Consider the following 23,118-nt stretch of genomic DNA (forward strand, 5'->3'; position numbering starts at 1 on the left):
CAGCGGAATTGGCTGTCTTTATTTTATCCCTCCCTCTCTAGTGACTCTTGCGTGGAAGATCCACATCTTGGGTACTCATTATCCCATACGTCACTAGCTCATGGACTCTTGCTAATTACATGAAAGAAAACATAATTTATGTAAGAACTTACCTGATAAATTCATTTCTTTCATATTAGCAAGAGTCCATGAGGCCCACCCTTTTTTGTGGTGGTTATGATTTTTTTGTATAAAGCACAATTATTCCAATTCCTTATATTTATGCTTCACACTTTTTTCTTATCACCCCACTTCTTGGCTATTCGTTAAACTGATTTGTGGGTGTGGTGAGGGGTGTATTTATAGGCATTTTGAGGTTTGGGAAACTTTGCCCCTCCTGGTAGGAATGTATATCCCATACGTCACTAGCTCATGGACTCTTGCTAATATGAAAGAAATGAATTTATCAGGTAAGTTCTTACATAAATTATGTTTTTTATATTTTACTTTTCATGATAAGTTAAATGTATTATATGCACTTTGATTTTTTTTTTCTTACTACTTATATGTTTATCTTTTTACTTTACTTTCCTTGAATAAACAATTGTATAATATGCAGGTTTTTTTCTTACTAAGCATGTGTTTTAATTTTTTTTACTTTTCTTTCCATGAATAAACAAATGTATTTTATGCGCTAAATTATTTTTCATTAAGGTTGATATTATCATTTGTACCCCACAAACAAATAAGGGCTAGATTACGAGTGGAGTTTTATGTAACACTTCTGCTTGAGCATTAAAGGGACATTGTACACTAGGGGGCCTATTTAATATGGTGTGAACTGACATGATCCGATATTGCGGATCATGTCCGCTGCACATCGATAAATGCCGACAGCATGCGCTCTCAGCATTTATCACTGCACCAGCAGTTCTGGTGAACTGCTGGTGCAATGCTGCCCCCTGCAGATTCACGGCCAATCAGCCGCTAGCAGGGGGTGTCAATCAACCCGATCGTATTCGATCGTGTTGATTTATGTCCGTGGCCTCAGAGCAGACGGACAAGTTATGGAGCAGCGGTCTTTAGACCGCTGCTTCATAACTTTTGTTTCCGGCGAGCCTCACCGGAAACACGGGGCATTAAGCTCCATACGGAGCTTGATAAATATGCCCCTAGATATTCATCGAATAATTAAAAAAATTAAATTAAAATTAAACATATGCTTAGTAAGAACAAAATCTTAGTGCATACACGTGTTTTTTTCATGGAAAGAAATCTTAAATTTATCATCCTTAATTTAAAAAAATCAGAGCAAATTACACAATTGTTTCATTGGAAGAGAAGAAAAAAACATGATAAATATCACCCTTTGTTAAAAAAAACTCATACACTTCAATGCTTCACATTCTACAAAACGTAGATTAAGATCTTTTCAGAAGAGTAATCTAAAGGTCTTGATTATTCTTGCTGAACAGACAAGTAAGAAAATATAGGAACTGCACATGTTGTCAGGCGGAGGAGTGTATTGATAATTAGATGACAAATACATCAGAAAAGAAATACATTTTTACATTTCCAGGTAAAACAATGACAGATTACAAACATTAGTGGTTACAAACATTTTCTGCTTTGGAACATTCATGGCAAACTTTCAATAGGCTGTTAGGTCCCAAGGGCTCTTTTAATGAAATGCACTAAGAAAAAAAAATGGTGGATGGAGAGACAGATACAGACAGATATAAGCCTTCAGCCAATCTATAATCAGTATTGGAGTAATGTGCCTGAGCAAGTCTTTTTGAAGGAGGTGGTACATTCATTTTCTTGAAAATCCTGTTTAAAGATATAATAACCTCTATATTAGTTGTGAGACAGTTTTTCAGATGATTACATAATGGAAATTAAGAAACTTGCTGGCTTCTGGTACACTAGTATCTCCATGATATGTTTTTATGAATGGTAGTATACCTTTGCTAAGCCTTTTGTTCTGGTCTTTAGAATATTTTTTTTTCTTTCTTTTATAGGTGTTCTACTTTTCCTGGCACTGGCAGAGGAGCAGATATTTGTCACAGAGCCATCCACTACTTTACAAACCTATCACTTCTTGAGAGAAACTACCACAAAAGCTGCAATGGTGATGCCAAGCCATAGTATTGGTCTCATTCGGAACTCTGCAAAGTTTGAAACTCCTCTCTCTGTCAAATCTACAGAGAAAACAATTTTTGAGACTTCATTTCACAGGGGGGGTGTTAATCTCAGTGAACGGCTGTCAACACCACATTTTAATAATCAGGGTGTTTCACGTTTAGGAAACATAAATAGCAAGAGAAAAATATTTCAGAATGTCACAAGTGGCTTCACAGAGTCCACAGACCATTACCTCAAAACAGAACCCCAGAGCTTTCCTGTGAGAACTGCAACAAATAGTGACTATGGTAGCACTATGCTCACATTTCTTAAAGACTCTTTTCTCCGAAGTGGCACATTGCAGGGCTTTAACCAGGAGGAGAAAAGAGATGGTTCAACAACCCCTGCCAGTGTGATGTCAAGCAACTCTGATGTGTCAGTGCCTTCTAAACCCAATTTTTCTAAACTATGGGATGTGTTAAGTCGTAATGGCTCTTTGGTCTCAATTAGACAAGGGAGGAATGGGACTTCCTCTGCAATTTCCAGAGTGTCATCAATCCTCCCACATGGGCAGACTTTTAATAAACTTCAGAGGCCCACACTTATACCAGGGAACTTTAATGATATGATTATGGAACCACACACTGATACAAACAATGCAACCATACTGGACATGATCCCATCAACAGATGCAACCATCAATGGTTCCATGACTTTGTCTACTGCTGGATCCACTGCAACTGGAAATTTTCTTAACAGGCTGGTACCTGCTGGAACCTGGAAACCTGGGATGCCTGGTAATATTTCTCATGTAACAGAAGATGGTACACAACCCCAACACAGGGAGACCATTTGTCTAAGCAAAGTGGATATTGCTTGGATCTTTCTGGCTATCAGTGTGCCAATATCCTCATGTTGTAAGTATATTCATGGCTCTATTTCAAAGATATCTAAGATTTTAGTAGTGATATGCTAGAGGATTTGTGTGGTTACAGTTGCCATATGTGTCTGTTTTTTGCACATCTGAAATAAAGAGAAAGTTTTTATAGATATTTAAAGAGATGTTGTGGTATAGTATATAGTTATAACATTATTTATGCCTGCTATCAAAAATGTATATCAGGAAGGATTTCTCATTAATGACCAATAGATCACATTATTTTTGGTAGCTTTTATGTTTGTATGCATTCAGTAGTTACAACATGGTCTCAAATTAAAAACAAAATATCAAAATGAGTTTACACAAGTATATTCTGTAAACCATATTTTTATATTTTGTTTTGTTGGGGTAAATTTTGTTGTGATACAAAAACTGAAGAACAAATGAAGATTGTATGTGTTAGTAGGGCACACAGCAATCTCTGTACCGGGGCGCTTACCAAGCTTAATATATGTAGTAGCTAGTAAACAGATAATATATAAAGGGATTGCACAAAGTTAGTGTTATAAAAAAGGGGATATTGCAATTTAATAATCAATGCAAGAGTTAAAGGGACATAAAACAAGTTGGGATAGAGACAAAATAATATATGTACTTTAATTACTTTACTTGCAAATTTATACTTCAGTGCCTCGTCATTAACCCTTTTTAGTTTCTGAATTGTAAACCTCTAACTCCCCCCACACAATTCCTTTTACGGCTGTATCTATGTTTATTGTTCTTTTGGTAAAATGCAAAACTGAATAGGGATTATCTGATGGAGCATGCCTAGAAGCAGTAAAATACAATGCCTGTGTCTAAACACTGATAAGAGGGTCGAATTGGCTGCTCCAGGCAGTTTAGCTATGTAATTAATTTTGCTTAATTTTGAAAATTATTTTAAAATACTTGCCAGAAAATTAAAAAAAAAAATTTATGCAAACTATTTTAAAATCATTAGCCCTTTTAGGATATGCACAGATCTCAACCTGTTTAATGGCACTTTAATGTGTAAAACAGAATAAAAACAATTCATAAAATACAATGCAAAACATAAACACAATTATAAAATCACAAACACAATTGAGAATCAGCACAAAAAAGTTTGTTAAAGCTGGCTGCGTGAGAACAAATGCGTGCACACAGATATAAGTCCAATACAGCGTGAGGCTTAAACAGACTCAATCTGGAGCCCAAAATCACAAGGAGTAAAGCAGCCCCAGATACATCCGAGTCCTGCAGTGAGACAGGAAACCATTGTCACCAGTATGATAATAGTTTACACAACAGGTGCTATTAGGTACTTACACAGTGTGTATGCAGATCGTCCTCACTTAGTAGTTCTTAGGAACACTGTGTAAGTACCTAATAGCACCTATTGAGGCCTATTTATGAAATGTCTGTCGGACCTGATCCCCCCCTGCAGACTCGCAGCCAATCCTCCGCAAGCAGGGGGGGTGTCAATCAACCCGATCTGAGCATCATACAATAGTATTTTGACTCCATTCTCTATATATGCACCCCTTCATTATCTTTTGTCTTTAGAAAAAAATACCAGTCTTCACTTAGTATCCTACTTACTCAAATCTTGTTGGTAGCAGGAAACTGCAATACTTCTCAACATCTGTCTACATGTTAAAGGATTCAGTAACTTGAATAGCAGTGACATAAAAATATTGGTTAAACAAATAAGGCCAGATTATAAGTGGAGCACAAAATATTGCTTTCACTAAGCAATATTTGCGCTCCACTATGTAATACCAGTGCACGCAAAATGCATGGAAGTATTGCACTCACAAGAGCCGGCTTCCATAGACTCCACTGGAAACCTCGTTCTGATGCCGTTATACACGCCTTTAGAACCTAAGCACAGCGAAGGAGGTAAGTCGCTCAGCAATGTGCACCAATCTTAAATATATTTTTAGTGCCTTTTTTTTTTAAACACGCCACAGCCGCCAACTTTAGCCCCCAAAAACTTTCTAGTGCAGTCATTTTTTTTAAATAAAGCCTCATGTTTGTTTATTAGATTTGACTATATAAATAATGTATGTTGATTATCAATAGTCTTTCAAACTACTAAAATAGATTCATTTATAACCTTTGAGTAAGCAAAATTGATGACATTAAATAAGCACTTAATTTCTAATCAATATGTATTTGCCAGGGTTGGACATTTCCATTAAAGAGACATACAATTGTGCACTGTGGATAGAAGAAACCTATTTAAACATGCTACACATGGAAAGGATAAGATATGGGGGCCGAATTATCAAGCTCCGAATGGAGCTTGATGCCCCATGTTTCCGGAGAGCCTTCAGGCTCACGGGAAACAGAAGTTATGAAGCAGCCGTCTAAAGACCGCTGCTCCATAACTTGTCCGCCTGCTCTGAGGCGGCGGACAGAAATCAACCTGATCGAATGCGATCGGGTTGATTGACACCCCGTAGTAGCGGCCGATTGGCTGTGAATCTGCAGGGGGCGGCACCAGCAGTTCACAAGAACTGCTGGTGCAATGATTAATGCCGACTGCGCATTTATCGATTTATCGATGTGCAGGGAACATGATACGCTACATAAATATGCCCCATGATGTTTAACAGAAAGTAAACCTGGGCTTTAAGGACTGATTGCTCACTGGATAATACACAGCTGTACCACTGTTTTATTAGTGTTTGCTCACTGGATAATACACAGCTGTACCACTGTTTTATTAGTGTTTGCTCACTGGATAATACACAGCTGTACCACTGTTTTATTAGTGTTTGCTCACTGGATAATACACAGATGTACCACTGTTTTATTAGTGTTTGCTCAGTGGATAATACACAGATGTACCACTGTTTTATTAGTGTTTGCTCAGTGGATAATACACAGATGTACCACTGTTTTATTAGTGTTTGCTCAGTGGATAATACACAGATGTACCACTGTTTTATTAGTGTTTGCTCAGTGGATAATACACAGATGTGCCACTGTTTTATTAGTGTTTGCTCACTGGATAATACACAGATGTGCCACTGTTTTATTAGTGTTTGCTCACTGGATAATACACAGATGTGCCACTGTTTTATTAGTGTTTGCTCACTGGATAATACACAGATGTACCACTGTTTTATTAGTGTTTGCTCACTGGATAATACACAGTTGTACCACTGTTTTATTAGTGTTTGCTCACTGGATAATACACAGCTGTACCACTGTTTTATTAGTGTTTGCTCACTGGATAATACACAGATGTACCACTGTTTTATTAGTGTTTGCTCAGTGGATAATACACAGATGTACCACTGTTTTATTAGTGTTTGCTCAGTGGATAATAAACAGATGTACCACTGTTTTATTAGTGTTTGCTCAGTGGATAATACACAGCTGTACCACAGTTTTATTAGTTTTTGCTCAGTGGATAATACACAGATGTACCACTGTTTTATTAGTGTTTGCTCACTGGATAATACACAGATGTACCACTGTTTTATTAGTGTTTGCTCACTGGATAATACACAGATGTACCAGTGTTTTATTAGTGTTTGCTCACTGGATAATACACAGATGTACCAGTGTTTTATTAGTGTTTGCTCACTGGATAATACACAGATGTACCACTGTTTTATTAGTGTTTGCTCACTGGATAATACACAGATGTACCACTGTTTTATTAGTGTTTGCTCACTGGATAATACACAGATGTACCACTGTTTTATTAGTGTTTGCTCAGTGGATAATACACAGATGTACCACTGTTTTATTAGTGTTTGCTCAGTGGATAATACACAGATGTACCACTGTTTTATTAGTGTTTGCTCAGTGGATAATACACAGCTCTACCACTGTTTTATTAGTGTTTGCTCAGTGGATAATACACAGATGTACCACTGTTTTATTAGTGTTTGCTCACTGGATAATACACAGATGTACCACTGTTTTATTAGTGTTTGCTCACTGGATAATACACAGATGTACCACTGTTTTATTAGTGTTTGCTCACTGGCTAATACACAGATGTACCACTGTTTTATTAGTGTTTGCTCACTGGATAATACACAGATGTACCACTGTTTTATTAGTGTTTGCTCACTGGATAATACACAGATGTACCACTGTTTTATTAGTGTTTGCTCACTGGATAATACACAGATGTACCACTGTTTTATTAGTGTTTGCTCACTGGATAATACACAGATGTACCACTGTTTTATTAGTGTTTGCTCAGTGGATAATACACAGATGTACCACTGTTTTATTAGTGTTTGCTCAGTGGATAATACACAGATGTACCACTGTTTTATTAGTGTTTGCTCAGTGGATAATACACAGATGTACCTCTGTTTTATTAGTGTTTGCTCCGTGGATAATACACAGCTGTATCACTGTTTTATTAGTGTTTGCTCAGTGGATAATACACAGCTGTACCACTGTTTTATTAGTGTTTGCTCACTGGATAATACACAGCTGTACTACTGTTTTATTAGTGTTTGCTCACTGGATAATACACAGATGTACCACTGTTTTATTAGTGTTTGCTCACTGGATAATGCACAGATGTACCACTGTTTTATTAGTGTTTGCTCAGTGGATAATACACAGATGTACCACTGTTTTATTAGTGTTTGCTCACTGGATAATACACAGATGTACCACTGTTTTATTAGTGTTTGCTCACTGGATAATACACAGATGTACCACTGTTTTATTAGTGTTTGCTCACTGGATAATACACAGATGTACCACTGTTTTATTAGTGTTTGCTCACTGGATAATACACAGATGTACCAGTGTTTTATTAGTGCTTGCTCACTGGATAATACACAGATGTACCACTGTTTTATTAGTGTTTGCTCACTGGATAATACACAGATGTACCAGTGTTTTATTAGTGTTTGCTCAGTGGAAAAACACAGATGTACCACTGTTTTATTAGTGTTTGCTCAGTGGATAATACACAGATGTACCACTGTTTTATTAGTGTTTGCTCACTGGATAATACACAGATGTACCACTGTTTTATTAGTGTTTGCTCACTGGATAATACACAGATGTACCACTGTTTTATTAGTGTTTGCTCACTGGATAATACACAGATGTACCACTGTTTTATTAGTGTTTGCTCACTGGATAATACACAGATGTACCACTGTTTTATTAGTGTTTGCTCAGTGGATAATACACAGATGTACCACTGTTTTATTAGTGTTTGCTCACTGGATAATACACAGATGTACCACTGTTTTATTAGTGTTTGCTCACTGGATAATACACAGATGTACCAGTGTTTTATTAGTGTTTGCTCACTGGATAATACACAGATGTACCACTGTTTTATTAGTGTTTGCTCAGTGGATAATACACAGATGTACCACTGTTTTATTAGTGTTTGCTCACTGGATAATACACAGATGTGCCACTGTTTTATTAGTGTTTGCTCAGTGAATAATACACAGATGTACCACTGTTTTATTAGTGTTTGCTCACTGGATAATACACAGCTGTACCACTTTTTTATTAGTGTTTGCTCACTGGATAATACACAGCTGTACCACTGTTTTATTAGTGTTTGGTCACTGGATAATACACAGCTGTACCACTGTTTTATTAGTGTTTGCTCAGTGGATAATACACAGATGTACCACTGTTTTATTAGTGTTTGCTCAGTGGATAATACACAGATGTACCACTGTTTTATTAGTGTTTGCTCAGTGGATAATACACAGCTGTACCACAGTTTTATTAGTTTTTGCTCAGTGGATAATACACAGATGTACCACTGTTTTATTAGTGTTTGCTCACTGGATAATACACAGATGTACCACTGTTTTATTAGTGTTTGCTCACTGGATAATACACAGATGTACCAATGTTTTATTAGTGTTTGCTCACTGGATAATACACAGATGTATCAGTGTTTTATTAGTGTTTGCTCACTGGATAATACACAGATGTACCAGTGTTTTATTAGTGTTTGCTCACTGGATAATACACAGATGTACCACTGTTTTATTAGTGTTTGCTCACTGGATAATACACAGATGTACCACTGTTTTATTAGTGTTTGCTCAGTGGATAATACACAGATGTACCACTGTTTTATTAGTGTTTGCTCAGTGGATAATACACAGATGTACCACTGTTTTATTAGTGTTTGCTCAGTGGATAATACACAGCTGTACCACTGTTTTATTAGTGTTTGCTCAGTGGATAATACACAGATGTACCACTGTTTTATTAGTGTTTGCTCACTGGATAATACACAGATGTACCACTGTTTTATTAGTGTTTGCTCAGTGGATAATACACAGATGTACCACTGTTTTATTAGTGTTTGCTCAGTGGATAATACACAGATGTACCACTGTTTTATTAGTGTTTGCTCACTGGATAATACACAGATGTACCACTGTTTTATTAGTGTTTGCTCACTGGATAATACACAGATGTACCACTGTTTTATTAGTGTTTGCTCAGTGGATAATACACAGATGTACCACTGTTTTATTAGTGTTTGCTCAGTGGATAATACACAGCTCTACCACTGTTTTATTAGTGTTTGCTCAGTGGATAATACACAGATGTACCACTGTTTTATTAGTGTTTGCTCACTGGATAATACACAGATGTACCACTGTTTTATTAGTGTTTGCTCAGTGGATAATACACAGATGTACCACTGTTTTATTAGTGTTTGCTCACTGGATAATACACAGATGTACCACTGTTTTATTAGTGTTTGCTCACTGGATAATACACAGATGTACCACTGTTTTATTAGTGTTTGCTCACTGGATAATACACAGATGTACCACTGTTTTATTAGGCCTAGATTTGGAGTTCGGCGGTAGCCGTCAAAACCAGCGTTAGAGGCTCCTAACGCTGGTTTTGGCCGCCCGCTGGTATTTGGAGTCAGTGATTAAAGGGTCTAACGCTCACTTTTCAGCCGCAACTTTTCCATACCGCAGATCCCCCTACGCCATTTGCGTAGCCTATCTTTTCAATGGGATCTTTCTAACGCTGGTATTTAGAGTCGTTTCTGAAGTGAGCGTTAGAGCTCTAACGACAAAATTCCAGCCGCCTGAAAATAGCAGGAGTTAAGAGCTTTCTGGCTAACGCCGGTTTATAAAGCTCTTAACTACTGTACCCTAAAGTACACTAACACCCATAAACTACCTATGTACCCCTAAACCGAGGTCCCCCCACATCGCCGCCACTCTATTTAAATTTTTAACCCCTAATCTGCCGACCGCCACCTACGTTATACTTATGTACCCCTAATCTGCTGCCCCTAACCCCGCCGACCCCTATATTATATTTCTTAACCCCTAACTTGCCCCCCACAACGTCGCCGCAAGCTACTTAAAATAATTAACCCCTAATCTTCCGACCGCAAATCGCCGCCACCTACGTTATCCCTATGTACCCCTAATCTGCTACCCCTAACATCGCCGACCCCTATATTATATTTATTAACCCCTAACCTGCCCCCCACAACGTCGCCGACACCTGCCTACACTTATTAACCCCTAATCTGCCGAGCGGACCTGAGCGCTACTATAATAAATGTATTAACCCCTAATCCGCCTCACTAACCCTATCATAAATAGTATTAACCCCTAATCTGCCCTCCCTAACATCGCCGACACCTAACTTCAATTATTAACCCCTAATCTGCCGACCGGAGCTCACCACTATTCTAATAAATGTATTAACCCCTAAAGCTAAGTCTAACCCTAACACTAACACCCCCCTAAGTTAAATATAATTTAAATCTAACGAAATAAATTAACTCTTATTAAATAAATTATTCCTATTTAAAGCTAAATACTTACCTGTAAAATAAATCCTAATATAGCTACAATATAAATTATAATTATATTATAGCTATTTTAGGATTAATATTTATTTTACAGGCAACTTTGTAATTATTTTAACCAGGTACAATAGCTATTAAATAGTAAAGAACTATTTAATAGTTACCTAGTTAAAATAATAACAAATTTACCTGTAAAATAAATCCTAACCTAATTTATAATTAAAACTAACACTACCCTATCAATAAAATAATTAAATAAACTACCTACAATTACCTACAATTAACCTAACACTACACTATCAATAAATTAATTAAACACAATTCCTACAAATAAATACAATTAAATAAACTATCTAAAGTACAAAAAATAAAAGAGAACTAAGTTACAGAAAATAAAAAAATATTTACAAACATAAGAAAAATATTACAACAATTTTAAACTAATTACACCTACTCTAAGCCCCCTAATAAAATAACAAAGCCCCCCAAAATAAAAAATTCCCTACCCTATTCTAAATTAAAAAAGTTACAAGCTCTTTTACCTTACTAGCCCTGAACAGGGCCCTTTGCGGGGCATGCCCCAAGAATTTCAGCTCTTTTGCCTGTAAAAAAAAACATACAATACCCCCCCCCCAACATTACAACCCACCACCCACATACCCCTAATCTAACCCAAACCCCCTTAAAGAAACCTAACACTAAGCCCCTGAAGATCTTCCTACCTTGTCTTCACCATACCAGGTTCATCGATCCGTCCTGGCTCCAACATCTTCATCCAACCCAAGCGGGGGTTGGCGATCCATAATCCGGTCCAGAAGAGGCTCCAAAGTCTTCCTCCTATCCGGCAAGAAGAGGACATCCGGACCGGCAAACATCTTCTCCAAGCGGCATCTTCGATCTTCTTCCATCCGGAGCGAAGCGGCAGGATCCTGAAGACATCCAGCGCGGAACATCCATCCGGACCGACGACTGAACGAAGAATGACTGTTCCTTTAAGGGACGTCATCCAAGATGGCGTTCCTTTGAATTCCGATTGGCTGATAGGATTCTATCAGCCAATCGGAATTAAGGTAGGAATTTTCTGATTGGCTGATGGAATCAGCCAATCAGAATCAAGTTCAATCCGATTGGCTGATCCAATCAGCCAATCAGATTGAGCTCGCATTCTATTGGCTGTTCCGATCAGCCAATAGAATGCGAGCTCAATCTGATTGGCTGATTGGATCGGCCAATCGGATTGAACTAGATTCTGATTGGCTGATTCCATCAGCCAATCAGAAAATTCCTACCTTAATTCCGATTGGCTGATAGAATCCTATCAGCCAATCGGAATTCGAGGGACGCCATCTTGGATGACGTCCCTTAAAGGAACAGTCATTCGTCGTTCAGTCGTCGGTCCGGATGGATGTTCCGCGCTGGATGTCTTCAGGATCCTGCCGCTTCGCTCCGGATGGAAGAAGATCGAAGATGCCGCTTGGAGAAGATGTTTGCCGGTCCGGATGTCCTCTTCTTGCCGGATAGGAGGAAGACTTTGGAGCCTCTTCTGGACCGGATTATGGATCGCCAACCCCCGCTTGGGTTGGATGAAGATGTTGGAGCCAGGACGGATCGGTGAACCTGGTATGGTGAAGACAAGGTAGGAAGATCTTCAGGGGCTTAGTGTTAGGTTTCTTTAAGGGGGTTTGGGTTAGATTAGGGGTATGTGGATGGTGGGTTGTAATGTTGGGGGGGGGTATTGTATGTTTTTTTTTACAGGCAAAAGAGCTGAAATTCTTGGGGCATGCCCCGCAAAGGGCCCTGTTCAGGGCTGGTAAGGTAAAAGAGCTTGTAACTTTTTTAATTTAGAATAGGGTAGGGAATTTTTTATTTTGGGGGGCTTTGTTATTTTATTAGGGGGCTTAGAGTAGGTGTAATTAGTTTAAAATTGTTGTAATATTTTTCTTATGTTTGTAAATATTTTTTTATTTTCTGTAACTTAGTTCTTTTTTATTTTTTGTACTTTAGATAGTTTATTTAATTGTATTTATTTGTAGGAATTGTGTTTAATTAATTTATTGATAGTGTAGTGTTAGGTTAATTGTAGGTAATTGTAGGTAGTTTATTTAATTATTTTATTGATAGGGTAGTGTTAGTTTTAATTATAACTTAGGTTAGGATTTATTTTACAGGTAAATTTGTTATTATTTTAACTAGGTAACTATTAAATAGTTCTTAACTATTTAATAGCTATTGTACCTGGTTAAAATAATTACAAAGTTGCCTGTAAAATAAATATTAATCCTAAAATAGCTATAATATAATTATAATTTATATTGTAGCTATATTAGGATTTATTTTACAGGTAAGTATTTAGCTTTAAATAGGAATAATTTATTTAATAAGAGTTAATTTATTTCGTTAGATTTAAATTATATTTAACTTAGGGGGGTGTTAGTGTTAGGGTTAGACTTAGCTTTAGGGGTTAATCCATTTATTAGAATAGTGGTGAGCTCCGGTCGGCAGATTAGGGGTTAATAATTGAAGTTAGGTGTCGGCGATGTTAGGGAGGGCAGATTAGGGGTTAATACTATTTATGATAGGGTTAGTGAGGCGGATTAGGGGTTAATACATTTATTATAGTAGCGCTCAGGTCCGCTCGGCAGATTAGGGGTTAATAAGTGTAGGCAGGTGTCGGCGACGTTGTGGGGGGCAGGTTAGGGGTTAATAAATATAATATAGGGGTCGGCGGTGTTAGGGGTAGCAGATTAGGGGTACATAGGGATAACGTAGGTGGCGGCGGTTTACGGAGCGGCAGATTAGGGGTTTAAAAAAATATGCAGGGGTCAGCGATAGCGGGGGCGGCAGATTAGGGGTTAATAAGTGTAAGGTTAGGGGTGTTTAGACTCGGGGTACATGTTAGAGTGTTAGGTGCAGACGTAGGAAGTGTTTCCCCATAGGAAACAATGGGGCTGCGTTAGGAGCTGAACGCTGCTTTTTTGCAGGTGTTAGGTTTTTTTTCAGCTCAAACAGCCCCATTGTTTCCTATGGGGGAATCGTGCACGAGCACGTTTTTGAGGCCGGCCGCGTCCGTAAGCAACTCTGGTATCGAGAGTTGCATTTGCGGTAAAAATGCTCTACGCTCCTTTTTTGGAGCCTAACGCAGCATTTGATTAAACTCTCGATACCAGAGTTAAATTTATGGTGCGGCCAGAAAAAAGCCCGCGGAGCGTTAGCAGCCCTTTTACCGCCGAACTCCAAATCTAGGCCTTAGTGTTTGCTCACTGGATAATACACAGATGTACCACTGTTTTATTAGTGTTTGCTCACTGGATAATACACAGATGTACCACTGTTTTATTAGTGTTTGCTCACTGGATAATACACAGATGTACCACTGTTTTATTAGTGTTTGCTCACTGGATAATACACAGATGTACCACTGTTTTATTAGTGTTTGCTCAGTGGATAATACACAGATGTACCTCTGTTTTATTAGTGTTTGCTCCGTGGATAATACACAGCTGTATCACTGTTTTATTAGTGTTTGCTCACTGGATAATACACAGCTGTACCACTGTTTTATTAGTGTTTGCTCACTGGATAATACACAGATGTACCACTGTTTTATTAGTGTTTGCTCACTGGATAATGCACAGATGTACCACTGTTTTATTAGTGTTTGCTCAGTGGATAATACACAGATGTACCACTGTTTTATTAGTGTTTGCTCACTGGATAATACACAGATGTACCACTGTTTTATTAGTGTTTGCTCACTGGATAATACACAGATGTACCATTGTTTAATTAGTGTTTGCTCACTGGATAATACACAGATGTACCACTGTTTTATTAGTGTTTGCTCACTGGATAATGCACAGATGTACCACTGTTTTATTAGTGTTTGCTCAGTGGATAATACACAGATGTACCACTGTTTTATTAGTGTTTGCTCACTGGATAATACACAGATGTACCACTGTTTTATTAGTGTTTGCTCACTGGATAATACACAGATGTACCATTGTTTAATTAGTGTTTGCTCACTGGATAATACACAGATGTACCACTGTTTTATTAGTGTTTGCTCACTGGATAATGCACAGATGTACCACTGTTTTATTAGTGTTTGCTCACTGGATAATACACAGATGTACCACTGTTTTATTAGTGTTTGCTCACTGGATAATACACAGATGTACCAGTGTTTTATTAGTGTTTGCTCAGTGGAAAAAACACAGATGTACCACTGTTTTATTAGTGTTTGCTCAGTGGATAATACACAGATGTACCACTGTTTTATTAGTGTTTGCTCAGTGGATAATACACAGATGTACCACTGTTTTATTAGTGTTTGCTCACTGGATAATACACAGATGTACCACTGTTTTATTAGTGTTTGCTCACTGGATAATACACAGATGTACCACTGTTTTATTAGTGTTTGCTCAGTGGATAATACACAGATGTACCAGTGTTTTATTAGTGTTTGCTCACTGGATAATACACAGATGTACCACTGTTTTATTAGTGTTTGCTCACTGGATAATACACAGATGTACCAGTGTTTTATTAGTGTTTGCTCACTGGATAATACACAGATGTACCACTGTTTTATTAGTGTTTGCTCAGTGGATAATACACAGATGTACCACTGTTTTATTAGTGTTTGCTCAGTGGATAATACACAGATGTGCCACTGTTTTATTAGTGTTTGCTCACTGGATAATACACAGATGTGCCACTGTTTTATTAGTGTTTGCTCAGTGAATAATACACAGATGTACCACTGTTTTATTAGTGTTTGCTCACTGGATAATACACAGCTGTACCACTTTTTTATTAGTGTTTGCTCACTGGATAATACACAGCTGTACCACTGTTTTATTAGTGTTTGGTCACTGGATAATACACAGCTGTACCACTGTTTTATTAGTGTTTGCTCAGTGGATAATACACAGATGTACCACTGTTTTATTAGTGTTTGCTCAGTGGATAATACACAGATGTACCACTGTTTTATTAGTGTTTGCTCAGTGGATAATACACAGCTGTACCACAGTTTTATTAGTTTTTGCTCAGTGGATAATACACAGATGTACCACTGTTTTATTAGTGTTTGCTCACTGGATAATACACAGATGTACCACTGTTTTATTAGTGTTTGCTCACTGGATAATACACAGATGTACCAATGTTTTATTAGTGTTTGCTCACTGGATAATACACAGATGTATCAGTGTTTTATTAGTGTTTGCTCACTGCATAATACACAGATGTACCAGTGTTTTATTAGTGTTTGCTCACTGGATAATACACAGATGTACCACTGTTTTATTAGTGTTTGCTCACTGGATAATACACAGATGTACCACTGTTTTATTAGTGTTTGCTCAGTGGATAATACACAGATGTACCACTGTTTTATTAGTGTTTGCTCAGTGGATAATACACAGATGTACCACTGTTTTATTAGTGTTTGCTCAGTGGATAATACACAGATGTACCACTGTTTTATTAGTGTTTGCTCACTGGATAATACACAGATGTACCACTGTTTTATTAGTGTTTGCTCACTGGATAATACACAGATGTACCACTGTTTTATTAGTGTTTGCTCACTGGATAATACACAGATGTACCAGTGTTTTATTAGTGTTTGCTCACTGGATAATACACAGATGTACCACTGTTTTATTAGTGTTTGCTCACTGGATAATACACAGATGTACCACTGTTTTATTAGTGTTTGCTCACTGGATAATACACAGATGTACCACTGTTTTATTAGTGTTTGCTCACTGGATAATACACAGATGTACCACTGTTTTATTAGTGTTTGCTCACTGGATAATACACAGATGTACCACTGTTTTATTAGTGTTTGCTCACTGGATAATACACAGATGTACCACTGTTTTATTAGTGTTTGCTCACTGGATAATACACAGATGTACCACTGTTTTATTAGTGTTTGCTCACTGGATAATACACAGATGTACCACTGTTTTATTAGTGTTTGCTCACTGGATAATACACAGATGTACCACTGTTTTATTAGTGTTTGCTCACTGGATAATACACAGATGTACCACTGTTTTATTAGTGTTTGCTCAGTGGATAATACACAGATGTACCAGTGTTTTATTAGTGTTTGCTCACTGGATAATACACAGATGTACCAGTGTTTTATTAGTGTTTGCTCACTGGATAATACACAGATGTACCACTGTTTTATTAGTGTTTGCTCACTGTATAATACACAGATGTACCACTGTTTTATTAGTGTTTGCTCAGTGGATAATACACAGCTGTACCACAGTTTTATTAGTTTTTGCTCAGTGGATAATACACAGATGTACCACTGTTTTATTAGTGTTTGCTCACTGGATAATACACAGATGTACCACTGTTTTATTAGTGTTTGCTCACTGGATAATACACAGATGTACCACTGTTTTATTAGTGTTTGCTCACTGGATAATACACAGATGTACCAGTGTTTTATTAGTGTTTGCTCACTGGATAATACACAGATGTACCAGTGTTTTATTAGTGTTTGCTCACTGGATAATACACAGATGTACCACTGTTTTATTAGTGTTTGCTCACTGGATAATACACAGATGTACCATTGTTTTATTAGTGTTTGCTCACTGGATAATACACAGATGTACCACTGTTTTATTAGTGTTTGCTCACTGGATAATACACAGATGTACCACTGTTTTATTAGTGTTTGCTCACTGGATAATACACAGATGTACCACTGTTTTATTAGTGTTTGCTCACTGGATAATACACAGATGTACCACTGTTTTATTAGTGTTTGCTCACTGGATAATACACAGCTGTACCACTGTTTTATTAGTGTTTGCTCAGTGGATAATACACAGATGTACCACTGTTTTATTAGTGTTTGCTCACTGGATAATACACAGATGTACCACTGTTTTATTAGTGTTTGCTCACTGGATAATACACAGATGTACCACTGTTTTATTAGTGTTTGCTCACTGGATAATACACAGATGTACCAGTGTTTTATTAGTGTTTGCTCACTGGATAATACACAGATGTACCACTGTTTTATTAGTGTTTGCTCACTGGATAATACACAGATGTACCACTGTTTTATTAGTGTTTGCTCACTGGATAATACACAGATGTACCACTGTTTTATTAGTGTTTGCTCAGTGGATAATACACAGATGTACCACTGTTTTATTAGTGTGTGCTCAGTGGATAATACACAGCTGTACCACAGTTTTATTAGTTTTTGCTCAGTGGATAATACACAGATGTACCACTGTTTTATTAGTGTTTGCTCACTGGATAATACACAGATGTACCACTGTTTTATTAGTGTTTGCTCACTGGATAATACACAGATGTACCACTGTTTTATTAGTGTTTGCTCACTGGATAATACACAGATGTACCAGTGTTTTATTAGTGTTTGCTCACTGGATAATACACAGATGTACCAGTGTTTTATTAGTGTTTGCTCACTGGATAATACACAGATGTACCACTGTTTTATTAGTGTTTGCTCACTGGATAATACACAGATGTACCACTGTTTTATTAGTGTTTGCTCAGTGGATAATACACAGATGTACCACTGTTTTATTAGTGTTTGCTCAGTGGATAATACACAGATGTACCACTGTTTTATTAGTGTTTGCTCAGTGGATAATACACAGCTGTACCACTGTTTTAAGTCGGAAAATATCAAAGCGCCAGCGAACCGGCTGGGTTCAGAATGTAAAACCAATTCCTTCACAATATGGGTTAAAACAAATAATTTATTACAGATTAAAAAACAATTTTACAAAACATAAATTCTTTACAATACTTCTGAGATAGCTTTGAAGATATAAAACATTCGTATCTAAACTTAATGTTTATGTGATGGACAGAGTGGATTGATTACGAATCCACACAGTATTTGACAATGGATAAAAATACAAGTACAAATGTAAAAAACCTCAATGACTGAAACATTCAGATTATACTTCTTCTGAGATAGCTTTGAGGATTTCAAACATTTGTATCTAAACTTTATGCATATGTGATAAACAGAGTGGATTGATTACAAATCCACACAGTTTTTTACAATAATAAAAATACAAGTACAAATGTAAAAACCTCAATGCCTGAAATATTCAGTTATACTTCTTAGGAAATCCTTTGATCGATAACTTAAAAACTTGCAAAATGCTGAATATAAAAATATTAATAAAATATTCTAGAAACAGACCTTAAGTAGTGTTACTAGCTTTATCAATTCGACCGGATAGGTATATATCACAAAGAATATAGAGGTACAGGCTGATCTTTTAGTAGCGCTACCCACTGTAATTGTCAGATCAATCTGCAATAATATTCAGAGTGATTACAGGATTTGTATAAGAATGGTAAAGATATATGTCACTGTTAACTTCTAAATGTGTTTGTATAGTGTTTGTTAGACACTTTTACCGGGTCCCTTGGGTTGTATGTGACCAGAGTGGAACCGATCAACTGCTCCTATAAAGGATCAGTGACCGTTTCCGCTAGCGGAGAGAATAGAGGATGCGTGTTCTGTTTCAGGTGATTCTGTGACAGGTAAATGTGAATTTTCAAATATACAAAGAAACCTTATAACACAATAAAAACAATAAAAAACTTCAAAATATGCAGTACAGACTTCAAAAAGTGTAAATATCAAATCGGTGTTTCCGTGATGGGTGCAGAAATATTCCAATATGTGTTCCAATTTAAACCTCAATTGTCACTAGTGACCAACATGATTGCAACCGCCAAAGATTGTTTACAATACAAAAAATATAAATAAAAAAGTCAAAAATCGAAAAAATATATAAAAGTCAAAAATCGAAAAAATAAAAATGTGTAACCAAAAACAACTTTTGTTGAAAGTCAGAGTTTATGTGTTTCCCAATGTGGGTAATTCCTGTCTTCTATGTGCTTTATCAGTCTATATGGGATATATAGTTGCCTGCAGTGGAGTATGGGCTTCAGCGTCAATAGACTATTTTCAGCTCCAGCGTCACTCAGGTTATTACTTCCTTCTGCCAAAAGAAATAATAATAGTGCAGATTGTTTTTCTAATAGATAAATAATTGGAATGCTACTCACCAGTCGACGCGTTTCGGTCCAACATAGACCTTTTTCAAGACTGGTTTAATGTTAATCTAAGGGTCTTTAAATACCCTTTCCAATAATGCCCGTATGTTGATCCCGGAATTGGTTTCCTTAGTGGTTCCGGGTCAAACGGCTTATACTGTTAATTCGTTTTTACGATCTTATCTGCTTGTGTTATATTTTGCCATAGTTTTCAGATTTTATTAGCACTTTATACAATTCGATTGTTCCTATGGCTTTAGATGTATTAGTCCGATATTTCTCTGATCTTATTGGTTAGCGCTTTGCTCCCTTCTGATTCGCTCAGACTTTAGAGGTGTGTAAGGGATGTTGAACCTTATTGGTTCATTGTTCTGTATGAGAAGGTATATGCGTTATGTTTAGCCGATATTCCCCTAATCTTATTGGTTAGCGCTTTGCTCCTTTCTAATTGGCTCAAACTTTGGAGGTGTGTGAAGTGTGTTGAACCTTATTGGTTCATTGTTCTGTATGAGACGTGTGTACGTTGTGTTTAGCCTTGTTGGCTCATAATTCTAGAGAAAAATAGTTCTTTAGAGTATTTGTAGTTTTGTGTATAGGAGTACTATTTATTTATATTCCCGATTCCATTCTTATTGTAACAACAGCTTTCGATTTAGTCTAGTCTTGCGTTACTGCAATTGCGCATATTTTGTTCAATATTCTCATGTAGTTATATGCTATTCGTGGTGTTATATTGATTTCCACCATTTCAAATGTTACTTTAAATGGGTCGGTTATATGTCCTAATTGTGACATTATCAGTTTGATGAACTGTGATGTTAATCATCAGTTTGATGTTTTGTATTTCCTCTATATGATTACTATATATTTCTCCTTTTTTACATTTTGTAGATGTTAGGATCGTTAGTACCTGCCTGCCTAATATGTACTTTGTTATTTGAGGACCGGGGGGGAAGGGATATATAGCTTTCTGATTTTCTATGTTATTTGGGGACAAAAGGGGAACAGATTTGTAGCTTTCTGGTTGCTTTTACACGATCGTAATTCTTAATTTGTATTACACTTTGTGATTATTTCTATCACTAATCTTAGCCTTTATTAATTTTTATTAATTCTATTAAATTCATTGCTATTCTTGAAATTTGATTTCCATTAAGAACCCATTGCCAGAGTAGATGACCAAATTAATGGTTATTTTAACCTTCAGATAAATTAAAAAGTTTTTGGGTCAAGTCAAATTCAAGTTTAAAGATTCAGTATTATAATTTGACATATTTTCCGATTTTTCAGGGGATCCAATTTTCTTCTGTTTTCTAAGGATAATATAGGGATATTTGAATACACATGTATATCAGTTTAGGGGTCGTTTTAACCTCTTTTTATATATGGACTAGTTGTTATTATTATTGCAGCCTTAGGTCTAGCTTCCATTCACTTTGATATCTCTTAGACATTAGTGGTTCATAAGGCTTATGTTAGGCCCTAAATCTTTTGTAATTAGTCAGCCTTTTGTATAGGCCATAGCTTTCGTACAGGTTTAGGTTAGTATGAACTAAATTTAGTTTCATACATTATGATATTTTATAATTGTGCTCCCAAATGTATAGACTTTTTTATATAGAGTGAGAGGAGGACTTCTGTGATGGGAGATTCTTCAGAATTATGCTTCTCTTATAAACAGGATGAGAGGAGGACTTCTATGCTCCCAAAATTGGAGACATTTAAAAAGGATGAGTGGGAAATGCAACCTTTTTACTTTCTGGTTAAACCAGACTTGCATTTTTGTCCTTTGTAATAGATTTTTTCAAAGGGGAGAATGCTTTTGTTCCAGTCAGGTCTCCACCAAGGGGAGGATGATGTTTTTCCAGTCAGGTCTCCGACAGTGGTTGTATAAACATCGTCCGGCTTTATTGGAGTATACCCTTAATATATCTTGCCAGGACTTCTTATATATTAAAGTGTTTCGTTTTGTAGAAAAAAACGGAAGTGGCTTTTATTTTTCTAATCAATATAATACGGCTACTCCGCCGTTTTCATAGCTTGGAAAGGGCCATTCTTCTTTTTCAGATTATTCCATATTTCTAGTTGGGTGGGAGGGGGTTACCATCAATTTCTTTTCTTTTTTATATTACCGGGTTTATAAATTTCTTTGGGGAGGAGGGAGGTGACATTCAACTATAGTTCTTTCAAGAGATGTGTGTCTTTTCTTATTTTGCTGAGTGGATCTGGAGAGGGAATGGTATTCTTTTTTCGGTTCTCTTAGAGGATGTGTGTCTTCTGTCTTCAGTTGTTATTCAGGAGAGGGAATACGTGTGTAGAGAGGAGATGGTGTTCATTTTCGATTCACTCAGGATATATATATATATATCTCTTCTGTCTTCAGGTGTTATTCAGGAGATGGGACAAGTCTTCCTTATTATTCAACCCCCTTGGGTGTAGACAGTCGAGGGAGAATATCCATTTAGATTCTTCAATCAGTAGTTGCTTTCCATGGTTGCCACCTCTCCAATTTTTTGCCACCTTCTTTATTCCAATATATTTTAATGCCTTAATGTCTCCACAATGTTTTTCGGAGAAGTGTCTATATAGGGCCGTCTCTTTGTTCATCTTCTCGATGCACAGAAGATGTTCCCTTATTCTTTCCTTTAAAGGTCTAGACGTCTGTCCTACATACTGTAAGCCACATGGGCATTGTAGTATGTACACCACATTCCTGTCCTGACATCGAATGAGGTCTTTTATCTTAAAGTTTTCAGAGCTGTTGTTGGATTGGAATTCGGCGGTCTTAATTCCATTTTTACACGCCTTGCATGTATGGCAAGGAAAAAAACCTCTTACTGTTTTTCCAAATGTATCTTTCACTTCCGATGGTTTTTTCTTTTGTACACTTGGAGCGAGTTTACTTTTTAAGTTTTTAGTTCTTCTATATACGAATTTTGGTTTTCGTGGTAGTTTTTCTCCAAGAACCTCGTCGTCCATAAGTATATTCCAATGTTTGTGAAAGATTTCTTCAATGATTTTACTGTTTTCGCTATATTCAGTAATTACTGGCACATTTATAGCTTCGTCGTTGCCAATTCTGTCGACCTTGTTTTTATATTTGGTCAATTCCTTCCTCTCGATGTCTCTGATTTCTTCTATCTTTTGGTCTAGAAGTTCCTCCTTATACCCTCTCTCCAGGAATTTG

At 36.8% G+C, this 23,118-nt stretch overlaps 1 protein-coding gene across 1 annotated transcript in view; it reads left to right on the plus strand.

Annotated features, from left to right (window-relative positions):
* Positions 1-23,118, plus strand: part of TMEM108 (transmembrane protein 108) — a 437,914-nt gene that overhangs the window by 336,875 nt on the left and 77,921 nt on the right. The window contains 1 exon segment of the mRNA XM_053714287.1: positions 2,001-3,020. Within this exon segment, the coding sequence (XP_053570262.1) occupies positions 2,001-3,020 (1,020 nt within the window).

This window comes from Bombina bombina, chromosome 5, assembly GCF_027579735.1.
Source record: "Bombina bombina isolate aBomBom1 chromosome 5, aBomBom1.pri, whole genome shotgun sequence".
Lineage (NCBI taxonomy): Eukaryota > Metazoa > Chordata > Amphibia > Anura > Bombinatoridae > Bombina > Bombina bombina.